The 15,130-nt window shown below is 42.2% G+C and overlaps 1 protein-coding gene across 16 annotated transcripts in view; it reads right to left on the bottom strand.

The window, feature by feature from the left end:
• The window catches only part of MCF2L (MCF.2 cell line derived transforming sequence like), a 165,421-nt gene that overhangs the window by 44,450 nt on the left and 105,841 nt on the right, over positions 1–15,130 (bottom strand). For all 16 annotated transcript variants that reach the window (XR_012764454.1, XM_075424948.1, XM_075424976.1 and 13 more), the window contains one exon: positions 14,681–14,795. Coding sequence is in view for 15 of the 16 variants with exons in the window: in XM_075424948.1 (XP_075281063.1) it covers positions 14,681–14,795 (115 nt within the window). In the remaining variant the exon portion in view is untranslated. The remainder of the gene's footprint in view (positions 1–14,680; positions 14,796–15,130) is intronic.

Genomic DNA, 15,130 nt, shown 5'->3' with positions numbered 1-15,130 from the left:
GCGCTTTATTTTTTGTGTTTTATACTGTCAGGACAGATGACCAAATCAGTTGTCATCCCACTCCTTCCTCAATGTTGCAGTCCCCTCATCCTCCAATGCAAGTCTCCCTCACCCTATGTCCTGCTCAATCTTTCAGGATCTTCCCGTCAGCGGGCAGTTCTCTTGGCTGTGGTCCTGCCTGTTGAGTCAGGCAGCTTGCCTGCACTGCCCGCTTGTCAACAGGCAGCACTCGCATGCCATGAGACAGTCCTGCTGCTCTCAGCCCTGGTAGCAGACCTGGCTCTTGAGCAGCTCATTCTGCAACCACAGAGAAGCTCCTGCTCAGCCCCAGAATGAAGCGGGACACTTTTGACAACAGACTTGAGTAGCTACTGAGCATCTGTGGCCTGGGATTTGGGCACATTTTTCTCAAGGTATTTCCCTGACACAAAGGCCGTAATTCTTCTAAGCGTCAAGTCCGAGTCCTTGAACAAAGGATGGGGACACTTGAGCTTCTCAAACAAACGGCTGTTTCAAGTTTGGGAACAACTCACCTATTTCGGCTGAACTTTAAACCAAAAACTCAGGTGAGGCCTCAAGAATGGAAAGAAAGTCTGGCAGAGCTGTAAATGACTGGAAACCAATCTTTACAGTGAGAAACAGCAGACAGCCTCAGCAGAAGCACCTGCCTATTAAGGCTTCTTGACATTTCCCTTACAACCTCTATTTTCTTTAATGCATTAACTTGTCTCTGGTGTACTTTCTGAAACATAATTTGTATAAGCTTGGAATTCAAATTTAGTATTTCCTTCCTTTGTTTCCCTCCTAACACACACAAAAAACTACATCATAAGATAAGCTCTGTTATTCTGTTTATTTACCAGCACAAAGAACAGAATGTTTTTAGAAAGGCAGAGAAACTACCTCTACTCTGCTAGAAATATGTCCAGCAACCTCACAACGGCCAGGTCAGAAAGGTAGAAAGCAGGGGAAGGGAAGCAGAGGCCACAGAGGACAGAGAATGGGAGAAAAATGAAGCAAAGGGTAGACTTTCTGCTCAGTCCCCTCCCTCCGTCTCAGGGAGCCAGTGTAACTTCACTGGGAGATGGTGAGAGCACGAGGTCGAAGTACCTGCCCAACAAGCACCGAGTTCTCCATGTAGATTGTAAAGCAGGAACTGAATTTTCCGCTTAGTGACTCCTCAGCTTTATATTATGGGGACATCTGCCTCTGTCTTATTTGCAAGACTTATGAGCTCATGCACCTGGGGGAAAGGGTGGGAAAGCTTATAGTACACATAGGACTGCAGCAAGAAACTTCCCTCAGGGGTGTGTGGAAGCAATAACATAGTCATCATCTGAAAGATCCGTGCATTTCTCCAAGGTATGGGTGGTGACAACTGCTACACAAATAAGTTCCTATTGCTTCTACACTGCTGTATAAAAACCGCTTGCATACATTGCTCTCTGTTCGAAGAAAACAAAACAAAACTTCAGGTTCATTGCAGTGACTTGATAATATAAAGCTTTTGGGTGTCCGAAATTCTGGGCAGCATTTTAGGTTAAATAATTACAGTTTACTAAAAGTTAATTTCAGTCTTAAAGACTTATTATTAAACAGTTGGTTTATATTACACTCAGCATTGTTCGCTACCTTGACTACCTCTGCCTATACATACAAACCAACTAGAAATTCTTGATTTCAGCATCTGAACAGCTATTTTCACAGTAGGACACCAGTAATACTCCGTAAGGAATTACTGCATTGGGCACCCTGGTACTGCCTCCCTTACTCACCCTCTCTGTAGCTCACTGCTGATCATCAACACGCATCAGTGACCGGCACACACTGCTTGAAGAGATTCATGGTCTCAAGCTGCTCATAAATCCTGATCTTTTTTGGCATGCAACATGCAGGCCCACGTAGGAAGGACTGTGGAATTCACCCATCCACCCATCATTGGCTGTACTACTGTACCACAAAGGGGCAAACACACAAGACACAGTGACATATCATTGAAAAGGTATTACCCATCCTATCCATACAGTAGTTACGTTTATGCTTGGGCATGTCACAAGGGCTGCATAGACCAGCTCTTAAATAAATAAATGAAAATTCTTGAAAGTAGAAACGCAACCAGTGCAGGGAAGAAAAAAAGACAAATTTGAGTTCAAACAGGTTCAGCATGTAGGAGACAGTCCAGTAGCCTGAGCACAGGGCTAAGGAACACTTGGAACACCAACCGTTCCCATCACGCCCCCCATGATAAAAATGCTTCCAACAGCTCTCGCTCTTTGAAGTCAGAAGTATTCCTATATTCAGTCACCAGCAAACAAGCTAGGGTAATCAAGAACAGCATTTTCAGTTACTTCACTTAGGAATAGCCTACTGGAATCCAGACACTAGCTAGCGAGGTTATTGTTTCCCAAGAGAAAGTCTGATGGAAATAACAGGACACACCACGCTTTACAAAGCTGCAATTCGAAAGCTTCAGGTATTGCAGGCTTTTGCAGCCCATAATACACAGCCTCACTGTAGAAAGTGCCTGATTAAATCAATTTAGAGACAGCAGGAACTGAAAAAGAACTATAAACCAAACATTATTCGAGCTTCTCATTGCACAATGAACTTTAATTTAGTTTCAATTGCTAAGTAAGCCTGTAAGTTTTAACAAGTACCTAAGTCAAATACTGCTTTGTAATGCTGCTATTTCAGATCTTGTGTTTTCTAGAAATCTGCACTTAGATCAGTACTTAAAAGCATTCAATTGAATAGTCTAGAAAATAAAAAAAGTTATAATCCTTTATAACACCAATGTTACAAATGATATTCCAAATCTGCAATGTAAATGTACAAATCATAAAGTGATTACACACCCAAGACAAGTTGGAAGTGTTCTGAAAGCTGGACAGTAATAACTTCCCACTAACTACACCTGCTCTAAACCAGAAAACTTTAAAATTGTATTTGCTATTTTTGTGATAGAAAATTTGAGGTTTGCACTGGTATTGAGGTATCAGTGGCAAAGAAACAGTCTGCCAAGAAAACAAACAGAATGAAAACATATTCCCAAAAGATGGGTGTACATACAATTGCATGATCCTATCATGACATTTAATTGGTTAGACAGAAAATAGCAGTTTGGTGCCAAATTCTGCCACAGATGTATATGTATGCCTGAGGTCAAAGAATATGGCACACATCTGAGACCAGAACTGTTCCTGACAAGGGTAACATTTATGAACATAACATTTACGAACATCCAGACGAAGCTCTCTGGCTACCTAGCAGACTTCCCGAGCCCCTAAAGCAAACAAGGATGACACTGCGGCTCCGATTCAAACTGTGGGCCTGACATCTCAGTTCGGATTCCTGCAAGAATCACTGTCAGTTGACGTGTGTAACCAGTCTACCAGATATCAGTTCTTATACGAGCAATATTTATGAAAAAAAAGAAAAAACAAACCCAGAACTTTGTGAGCATGCTCCATTTCTGGCACATGGCACTGCATACAATACAAAAATGGGAATGCAATGATTAACAACTTCTGCATAATTTCAGATGGAATTAGTAATATAATTTCGTCTTTAATTTTTGTAACCTGTATCTCTTCAGCTGAAAACACTGAAGAAGTCAGCTAGGGCAGGAAATGCCATTGGGAAGACACGTCCATTGCTTCTGCTCTCCTTGGAAAACCATCCATAGAGCATAGATCCCAGGAACAGGCTCACCTCAAGCTCCCTGAGGTGCTGAAATTAAAGCTGGTGCTTGGTGTTATGGAAGTCACTGCACTGCCCCTTCATCTCTCCATATCCAAATCTCTGTAATCAGAACAAAACTTGCCATCTGCTCACTACTGTGTTTAATTAGCGAGTGCCTGTACTGTGCTTCAATAAAAAGCTATTGATCCAGAATATTTTTTTTGTATTTGATTATTGGGCCCTCTGTTAGTCAGCTCAATGAATTTGAACTGTAAAAGGAAAAAACCTACCCAACTCAAACTAAGGCTGACCATTACGCATGAAGAAACATAGGAAAGAGAAGGAATTCCAGCAAAAGAAATTTAAAATGAGATAGTCAGAAGTGCTGCAATAACAAGCACAGCCTCTGGTGGTCTGTCCAAAATCACAGAATATCAAGTAAAAATTATTTCTATAAAACTCCTGGCAGTTAACAGCTGCATTTCACCCAACACAGTTGCTGTTGTGACACCCCACAGCAGGAGCATAACCTGTAAGAAGGAGGCACCATTTGTTATTGATTTTTATGTTTAAAATTCGATTTTGAAAATAAAAACTGCTCCCCTCCCCCCCAACTAAACAACTATGAATACAGCAACGTGCATACTATTCTACCATCGTTTCACTCTACACTGGAATTCTGTCAATAGATGGATTTTTAAGTGCGCATTCAAAACACAGCATTTGGACCTTCTCTTTACTTTGATTTTGATAGTTACTGCCTTCCCCTCAGAGAAACAGACAAAGCTGCAAGGGAAATGAAGAAAACCTGAGCCTTTGTGTTGGAGTTGAAGCTGTTAAAGTTTCATCGTTACACAAGGTTCAGGTAAGAAATTTGATGCATTTCTCTCCCTCCACTATGCACTTTCTTCCTTCCTTCTCCACATTCCAGTTAACTCTCCCTAAATCTTATCCAGTATAGCACTGATGAAAACCTTATCTCTTCCCTCTCCCATTATGCTTGATTTTGGTCTCCGCTGTTATCGGTTCATGCCCCAGGTATGTCTGAAAACACACTGTATTTCAATTTTTGCAGAATTGGGGAATCGTCAGATACACAAAATTGCATTTTAGGATCTCACAGCAAGTGGGTAAATAATAATTTAGATGAATGTTGGGTTGCGAGGTGACAGAAATAAAAACCATGATAGGCAAGTGGTTCTAACTTGTTCATGAGGCAGTAGAGATGAGCAGAATCATACAGCCTGGACAAGCAACACCATGAAAATGCTGTTTGAAACTTTATAACCATAGCCAAGATAATTACACATGAGGTTGTGTCAATGGCAGGAGATCTTAAAGGCCAGACAAACAGAAGACAAAATACTGAAAGCAACTTCAAAGAGCTTTGTCTAAGGGGCTGATAATAATTCAAAACTTTGCAAGTCTCATTCAAACTTCACAATAACTGTAGCCCAGAAAGCCATGTGTGGCTACATGGAGCTCTACTCTGATGGGAAAATCCTTCAGTCACCGCAGGACTGTGACGGCAACAGCTCACCGCATCTGCCCGCAAAGCAAGAACCCGCAAGGAGGATGGCTACTATGGGAGACATACTATTGATGAGCCAAGTGGCAACTCACTGACAACTAGGAGGGCTGCTCTGAAGCCTTGGTCCCAAAGGCAACCAAAGATCTTTATCCTGCAGAGCAGCACGTCCCTCAAAATTGTGAGATACGAATCCAAACACGTTTAGTTGAGGCACTTCTCTGTCTCAAGCACTGCTTGTGTTCCCTCAGCCAAATAAGCAGCACTAGTACACACCTTATTTATTCTGAAGTATTACACCAATTTATATAGCATACAGAGTCACATTTCTCTTTTCCCTCCCCAGTCAGCTTCAGAGATATGAGCATCAGCATCTTCCTTACCAGTCCCTATAGCTCCTCTTTATCTCCTATGATACTCTAAGTCGTCAAATCAGCCTCTCCCCCATTTTCATGTCAATTCCTCCCTACGATAAACATGACTGATTCGAGTACAGTGACACTGGCTACATTCCACCATATATGCCGACATTCTTTCTGCTCCAGAAATCTTATGCTGTTGGGGGGGAAGCTGAGCGAATGCAGCCAGTGTAAAAACAAGAACTAAAGTGTTCATGCATCCTCATGTGCGTGGGTCTGGACATCTGCTTGTACCACGTGCACCGATTTCCTTTCCGTGGTACCCATCAGCCTTTTTTTATGGTAACTCAGCAAGCTTTAGCCCACCAAGGAACGCCACAAACTAAAATCAGAACAGCTTTGATGCGTTTCTGCAGGTAACAGAAATAATCAATAAAATACAAAATTATTGTTTAACGGATCCTCTTTTAGTGTGCAAAATTAATGAAAAATAGAAGAATTTTAATTTTCTAAATGGAAAACCAAGTGTAATTTCTTCAGCTCACACAGAGCTGTTTTAGGAAGGACTGTTTGAAGGAAAACAACAACTCTGAGGACTCATTTAGACTTAACTACAGATGGCTGAAGTAGGCAACATTATCCTTGAGGGACAATTGAGGATAAATAGGTCAAAGGCAAAAGGCTCCATGTTGATTAAGCTTAAGTAAATATACTCAACAGAAGGTTATGCAATCCTTGCTTTAGAACTATTAAGTCAGACTCCATAGAAGCATTTTTACACCTGTTCAGAACTATGATGTTGGAATTATACATATTTGCAATACACTTCAACAACCATTAATGCCAATACACGAAGTACTGGTACAGCCTTATCTGGAATGCTGCATGTTGTGTTTTAGAAATGTGAGTTTATATTTAAACAGGGCGTTAAATACTCTGAACTTAAGACTAGACTAATGAAAGCTCCTGTGCTAGGTACAGTATTTTAGTAATTAACTTTCACAGTTTTACAGTGCTCAATTTACCTTGTCTCTTTAGCAGATTAAATTTACCACTGGACAATGTGTGTTGCGCATACAGAGCCTACATACTACTCAAATCCTCTAAGCCCCAAAGGCGTAAGTAGGATTTAAAGACTAGAGAGGCTTTGCCTGTACAGGGCTGAGCTTTAAAACAAATTTAAGACATTCACAAGGTGGACATCAAACAAGTGTAAATTGTTCCAAACCCAGCAAAAATTCAGACTTTGTAAGTAACTTGTTGAGCTTTAACCTAATCTTGTCAAACTACGTATCTGACAAAAAAGCTTCAAGCTACCACTTAGCTTTAAGATGCAATGCTCTTACTTCAAACATAAACCTTTACATTTCCCTTCTGCTTACAGAAACATATGGCATTTACAACTGTTTGGCAGCTGTGCTCTGAGAAAGGAAGGGCACACACAGCATGCCAGATTTTGCTGAAAGTCCCAGGATGTTCTCACTGACGAATTTGAAGGGCTGCCAAGGTAACAGCAGGGTATAAGTTCCACATCTTCAGCCCGGATTGTATTCTGACAGAGGAGAGCGTGGAAATCAAACACAGCTGACAGAAATAAACTCTGAAGCTGCAAAGCTGTTGCTCAGCATGTCAGCGTGAACTGTCAGGGCATCTGTTTTTTGGCACCTCATCCCTGGCACTCTATAAAACCACAGCGTTAACCCTTAGCTAGTGGTGGGACGCTTGTTTAGTTTGCGGACAAATGAGGAAACACATGTGGTTGCCCTCCCATACTGGCTCTTCGCAAAGCCAGCCTGGACCCGGAGGGACTTACCAGCTCACAACACAGCATTTAGCCCAACACAACTACCCCTGCTTCCAGAGTGCAGTGGTGGATCTATGCCAAGAAGACTGGCCAGACCCAAGCTCGGTGCTCTCCAGGAACACCCACGCTGTGCTGTGGCACGTTCTTCTGTTTGCTACCTAAACCCACCTCATCAAGCTTTGCTGTGCCCACGCTAGTGAAGTCTTCCTGGATCTGAACCCGCTGGAAGGCTTAGCACAGATACTTCTTGTTCAGCTTTCCAGTTCACCTGGTCTGACCCCAAACGACAGGGAGCTGGTGCAGTTAACAGGGAAGGGTCTACCTGAAGCGTAGCAAACCTTAACATCTGAGCTTTCAAACTGTCAGACAGCAACACTTGCAGAGGTCATCTCGTTCTGTTTTGGTACTTGGACAGGATGGCTCCCTAGTTTCCAACACTAGACAGTACCACAAACAACAGGATTTCTTAGAAGGCCACAATGTGTTCAAGCATTTGTAAACCATCAGAATCCCAAAGAAGGGGACGTTCTCCTAGGCAGGAAACCGACGGGGACAGCTTTCAAAACAGGAAATTGCGAACACAACGCATTAACCTGAGATATGCTCAAGATCACGCAGTAGGACACAAGGGCATTACAAAGAGAGGCTGTACAAGGTTCTGCCTGAATACAAGTACAACAGGCCTGCACATTGTGTTTAGTTACCAGTACTGGGACTCAAACTGGCCATCAAAACCTGCTCCAAATTTTCTAATCTACACTATTGCTTATTTCTCTCAAAAGGAATTTTGTATTTAAGACTCAGTCTTACACTTTTAAAATACTAATTTTCCAGTCTCTTGTGACCACAAGAATTTTAGCTTGCTTGCTTTGTTCAAAGATGAATCTATACAAGCAACACAGAAAAGCATTAAGACTATATCCTTTTGTTCTCTAGCACAGCATATTGTTTTCTGATTGCAGTAGAAACCGCTAATTGACCAGAAGCAAAACCATGTGCCGAAAAATCCTGTCTTTTTTTTTTAACCACTACAATTACCTATTAATTTATTATCGGACCAAGTTCTCATGCTACACCCCACATTCAGTAAATTCATATTCCAAGAATGTGTACACACTTAAGTTAATAAAATATATTTAGAGTGACAGCAGGATAGAACCAAGTATCAATAACATTTGCCTTCAGGGTACATAACAAATCTTAGAAGTCTATTTACTAGGATAAATAGAAAGAAGAAAAAATACACTCAAAACACAGGAAAAAACCAAGAGAATACTGAACACCCTGAGATGACTTCGTAAGTGTATAGTTGGCAGCTATTTCAGGAGCCTATTGCAAACCTGCATGAAATATTCTCCCTTCACCCTTTGTGTATGTGGGATGTAAAAGGTACATCCCACAGATGTCTCTCCCACTTTGCAGTAATAATGGTGGACACTGTGTATGGATGTCATCAGTTTTTTACTCAGCTGAGAGGTGAGACAGCCTTGCTCTGCACGACCTCCTTTTCCTACCCAGCTCAGCAGCAATCCCAAAAGGACTCACCCAGTGGAGTAATAGGAGACATTCTTCTCTCTGCAGAAAGAGAATCAGACCAGCTACACGGACATTGTAAAGTGTCCTCAAAGCACCTCAAACAGATGCAAGACTTGGCTCACTGTCCTCTGCTGAAACCCAATTGAATTTAAAGAGCTCACCTGTTACAGACACTTCTCTACAGATAGGACTTTATTGAACAAGTGCATTGATAAGAACTATTAATTCCTATGGGTCAACACTGATATGTAAAGTATTTGTACCAGTTCAACACTTTATTTAAAATACTATTCCTAGAAAGTATTGCCTTAAGTACATTACATACTGCCATGGATTTTCCTTCTTTCATCTTGGGTACTATATGTATAAAACCAAAAATCACCTGACCTAAGAGAAATCTTTCTAAGACAATCCTCATCTTTTTAATAGAACTTTACGTGTATTCTATAAAAAACCACTAGCTGCTAAAAGAAAAAAACTGTTTCAGAAGTATTACACGTACGCCTTTACAACATGCATCTCATTACCAAAAAGGCAGTTATAAAAGGATTAGCTGTAATCTTCCATTGTCTATAATACTCATCCTTAATCTGTTGTTTTTTCCTGACACAGCAGCGATCTTTAAGTATGCATGGTACACGGCTGTTGTCACACACTATATCAACAAACCTGTACTGAATATTTTTGAGATTATTACAAACCATACATTAGACATTGTATTTTATCCAGCTGCCTACAGAACATGAATTTACCTTACAACATTAACAACACCCACCTGAAGAAGATGGTTCAGCTCTCTGCTTAACGACATGCAGTTGCACCAGGAATAACCCAGTATCTTAAATTGAGATGAGGTATTCCCTTTCCATTGTCTCCTTTCTTAGCATCCTCATGTATCAGGCATTTACACATCTGAGCACATGGTGATAGCTCTGCTATTTGCACTATTTGACTCCATGGTCACCTAAGTTGGTAACATGCAAGTTGTAAAAGTTCCACTCCTAAATGCACGGTGCCCCATGAGACTCTTGATAATTTAAGTTCACTATGAAAAAGACATGAAAGTTTACACAGAAAAAGCTTGCAAAACCCAGTGTTTAGATAGGATAGAACAAGAATACAGTAAGAGGGGACAAGGTCATGTTTACCTATAAAGTTAGAGGGAATAATAAAAGTACGTTACAAGGTTTCAGTTTTTCCTCTTTCAACAAAGTCCTAAACTAATCTTTTTAACTCTTCTTTCACTTGGGAACAAATCTCGAAAATCTGATGCCACTGCTAAGATTTACTATACCAGTAAATATTTTATTGGTGAAATCTACTGCAGAGCACATAAAAGTCCTTTCTTCTGAGGCTCTTAGGAGCTCCTCACTGTCATTCCCACGAAATATCATTTCCCTCAATATGCGACTGCAGGCAGACAGTGAGTTTTGGGTTATTGCTGCCAACCCCTTGCTGTGATCAGGAATCTTGTACAGGACCAGGTAGCACAAGTAGTTTTCTGAGGAACTGTTGTGTCTCCAGATATATCCGTGCTCTACAGGGCTTTTCTCCATTTCCCCTCAGTCAGTCAGAAGAGCCAAAAGATAGAGTGTTAAGTATTTCATAAGCTAAATGACACCAGCCTGGAGAGCAGTCCATGCATAAAAACTGTGGGTTGCATTTTCATCCTTCCTGTAAATCTGTACTGCTTAGGCCTCTTTAATAAACTTACAAAATAAATAAACAAATAACTGCCTCCACTTCCCTCAAGAGCAGCTTCCAAAGCATCCAAGAGTCTTAGAAATTTTAGCCCTTGAAAACTAAGTTAGCAGCAAAAATCCTACCTTATGACACCTTTAACAACACTAGAAATATCACAACTCTAGAAAAATTATAATACTGCCCATCTTTGGGGTACAGGCAGTCAATAATTTATCATTAGCAAAACATTTTGTAAGGGGATGTATGCTGACACCCGGCTAGTGGCGTTTCTGCAGTGTGTTATTCCTATAAACCTGCACTAGGGCTCATAAGCACAGTTTTACACAGTAAGCTCGTAACACTGATAGCAAAGATGTCAGGGATGCCTTCAGCCTTTTGAGATTATAGCAATTCTCAGGCACAAACGAGTCCCAGTTTTGTCAGTATCTTAACAGTGGCATCATTTTTACATGGTTGAAACTGAAATGTTATCACCCTAATACCTAAAATATTGTTGTATTCACAACAGTTAATACCTTACTCTTCACATCTAGCCAGATGGGCTATCTCCTTGGTTTACACAGAACAGTTATCCCTTTCTAAAGAATTAAAAATTAAAGAAACAAGAAAGTCCTACAAGAACAGCCAGACTTAAGGAGTGGCCACTTCTGGCTCAATACACAGAGTAGTTGTTGGAGGGTAAGGGAAACAAACAGAAAAATCTCCAGAAAATCTGCTCCCAGACTTTTAACCAGTAAAAATGTGCTCCTGCCAAACTGACGCTCTAGAATGTGCTCAGTGCTCCCTCCCCGCACCAGATGTTGTCTGTTCTGATCAGAATTTCTCACATGAACCCCATTCTGTGCAGAAGTTCAACGGCCACCATGAAGCGCACCACCAAGGACTTTCAAAAGGAGGACCAGATGTGGATTTAGAATATAATTCTTTCTAATAACAGCATTCAAGAAAGATACTATTGAGGGAGGCTTAGCACCACAGAGTTTAACCAACACAGTGATAAACAAAGAAAATTAAGCTGGCTGTCAGCTTTGCAGCTCCTCTCCCTGACAAACTAGGGATTAACAAGTACAACCAGGAGGGCACGTCACAGTACTGTGCTGTGTATAACCAATACTCCCTCACAGGGAATAGCTCCTACAAAATAATTCAGAGGAAAGCCCTTTACAAGAACACTACTATTTCTCTTCGTGCATGTACAGTAAAACAAAAGTGCTCATGTGCAGGAGGGACATCTGCCATGACTAGTTCCAAAGGTGAGTTGAGCATGGTCTATGCTGAGTTGCACTGACGGCTGTATTTCATGTTCTTTTCACTGACAGCCCGAGATCAACATTTAATCAGTGTTACACAAACTGTGTTTCTATGAGTTTTTAATCTGGGAGAGCCACATAGCCCAATTTGGGAAAGACATAAAGGAGATCTCTTGATTCATACAAACATCCAGGTTTGAAGGGATCACAGGAGGCTTCTAGTCCAGCCTCTTGGTCAAAGCATGGTCAGTTCCAGATTCAGATCAAGTTGTTCAGGGCTTTGTATGGCCAGGTCAAAAAACCTCCAAGGACAAAGATTTCATAGCCTCTCTTGGCAGCGTGTATCAATACTTCATTAACCTCCCAGTGACAATTGTTTTTCCTTACATTCAGGTCAGAATCTCTCTGTTCCCATTCCCACCCGGGCCTCTCTGCCCACTGCCCATCTGTCAGGAGCCTGCTGCTCCTTCCATCAGTGGAGACAGTGGCTGTTGGGCCCCTGCAGCTTTCCATCCCTGAGCTGAGCAAGCCTCACTCCTGTAACATTTCCTTGCACATCAGCTCCAGCCCTGGCCATTGTGGGGCCCCGACTAGACTCGCATCTGGTAGCTCACAGCTGCGTCACCCTGCTGTCACCCACTCCAGGCCATGCTTCTGCTGGTGCAGCCCCAGGGACGCCAGCCTTCATGGCTGCCAGGGCATCTTGCTGGCTCATGTTTAACCTGCTGCCCACCAGTGCCCCCAGGTCCTTTTCAGAAGAGCAATACACATCCAGCTAGTTCCCAGCCTGTACTCTTGCAGGATTTGGTACTTGTCGTTGCCAAATCTCACAAGCTGCCTGTCAGCCCATACCTCCCATCCATCTAGGGTCCTCTGAATGGCAGCCCTTCCCTCAAGTGCACCAACTGGTCCACCAGTTTCTTATCCACAAACTTGATGATGGTGCACTCCCATCTCCTCCTCCAGATCCTTGCCAAAGCTGTCAGGCAGCACAGATACACATGGTTCCCTGCGGAACTCTGTCTCCAGGTAGATCATGAGCCATTAACAACTGCTCTTTGAGCTTGATGATCCAAGCAGTTTCTCACCCACCCAGCAGCCCACCTGTCAAGACGTAACAACTCAAAGTGGATACAAGGGTGCTGGGGGAGACTCTGTTGAAAGTCTTAAGGTGAGGTGAGAGACATGCACAGCTTCCCCTTATTCATGTATCCAGTAATTTCATCACAGAAAAAGGCTGGCTGAGCACAATTCACTGTTGTTCAATCCATGTTGGCTGTTCACCATCACTTTCTTCTTTCTTGTGCCTGTAAACGAGAGGACTCATTCCATAACATTCTCACAGACCAAAGTGAGGTTGACCATCTTGTAGTGCTCTGGATCATTACTCTTGCCCTTTCTGAAGATGATCTCTTGCCCTCTCTGAAGATGAATGCAGTATTTGTCTTTCTCCAGCAATCACAGTCCATCTCTGATCTCAAAAACCTTTCAAAGATGATGGAGAGCAGCCTTGTTATGACATTGGCCAGCCTCCTCACCACTCTCGATGTAGCTAGTCTTTGGGTCAAGATTTCTCAAGAGATCCTTGACTTGATCCTCACCTGTTGCTAGTCATTCTCCCCCCTTGAACCCTCTCTCTAAACACATGGGCCCAGGAGACAGTGTCAGAGAAGACTGAAGCAAAAAATTTGAGTGCCTCAGCCTCACCTGTGTTGGCTGCTACTAATTTACCCAGCCCACTCAGCACAGGTACACATCTTCCTTGTTTGTCCGTATACTCCTAAAGCAATAGAAAGGGGTGGGGGGGGGGGTGGGCTTGATGTCCCTTGCTCCTTCTCCCTCAGTTTTGGGTGTGCTTTGACTTTCCTGAAACTGCCCCTAAGTGTTTGGGCAAAGTTTCTATATTCCTCCTTTGTAGCCTGTCCCTACCTTCACCTCCTGTATGCCTTCTTTGTACTCCACCTCATTCACAAGTTCAGCCAGGTCAGTCTCCTGTTACGTCTATTCATTTTCCAGGACATACCATTCTTGTGCTTGGAGGATGCTGTTCTTAAAAACTTGCCAGCTTTGCTCAGCAGATTCACTCTTCAGAGTTGCCTTCCACTGAATCCCACCCATCAGTTCCCTGAACAAGCCGAAAGTCTGTTCTCTTGAAGTCCAGGGTCTGTACTTTGCCACTCGCCTTTCCCACCTCCATCAGGATCTCAAATGCCACTATCTCATTCCCGAACAGATCTTCAACAAAATCATAATTTTTACTGAGCAACCCATTGGTAAGAGCCCCCCTCTAAGAGAGCCAGGATTAATTGCTGGGCCTGCTCAGCACCCTCAGTCAAAGTTCTGGAAGTTCTGCAAAGACTGTACATTCACCTGAACCAGGGAAACAGAGCACAAGTGGTTAGGAGAAACTGCTGTATGTAACTACGAAGTATTCCCTCACACTGAGTAACATCCTGAGGAGCATCCAGGAATTAGCATGTTCTGCCAAAACTATACATGTTTTCAATTAAAACACAGAACATTGCACTCTAAGATACAGCAAAGATAAGAAACAAGAGGACAACGTCCATCACAGAATCTGCATCCATACATATCAGGAAGTAATTTTCTGATGAAATATAAATAGCACTATATAATTTACGTAACAACTACATTAGCCAGCTGTCACTAATAACACCTATTGACATGGCACTATAAGCTGCATTTTCCTTTCCTTTAATTAAATGCCAAGGCTGACCTTTACACCATCATGTAAGTGATTGAATGTGAAAAATCACTTAGCAGCTAAAAGGGTATTTTCTCCTAGACAGCTGCTCACCTTGGGATACTTGTCAGGTAGGTCAGGACATTCTGGAACTCCTTCTCGGGGATCTCGCTGAAAGCCGGATACTCTGGAAAGGTGATGACAGGGCACCCATCTCCCCCTCTTCCACCTGCAAAAGAAACAAGCAGCAGGCACGCTTACATGCAAGTCCCTTTACCCAGCTTGCAACTTCCCAGTAAGGAGACTACTGTGTTTGTTTTTTTGGTTTTTTTTTTTTTGTGCAGTGCTCCTCAGTGTAGACACTGTTTATTCTGGACAGTCTAGCCTTTTCTTCAGAGCTTAGAAAGCTTTATAGGAAGGAATTTGTTACACCACATTAGATTTTTTCCGTACAAATGACTTTGCTCATGTGAACACAGTTTTGACGCCAGATGGCAGTGCATCTTTCTTTTGATAAATATCAACTATATGTTAATATAACCAGTTTGGAGAAAGACATGAACT

This window comes from Opisthocomus hoazin, chromosome 1 (genome assembly GCF_030867145.1).
Source record: "Opisthocomus hoazin isolate bOpiHoa1 chromosome 1, bOpiHoa1.hap1, whole genome shotgun sequence".
Taxonomy (NCBI): domain Eukaryota; kingdom Metazoa; phylum Chordata; class Aves; order Opisthocomiformes; family Opisthocomidae; genus Opisthocomus; species Opisthocomus hoazin.
The sequence above is the reverse complement of the archived record's forward strand: the minus strand, read 5'-3'. Positions and strand labels throughout refer to the sequence as shown.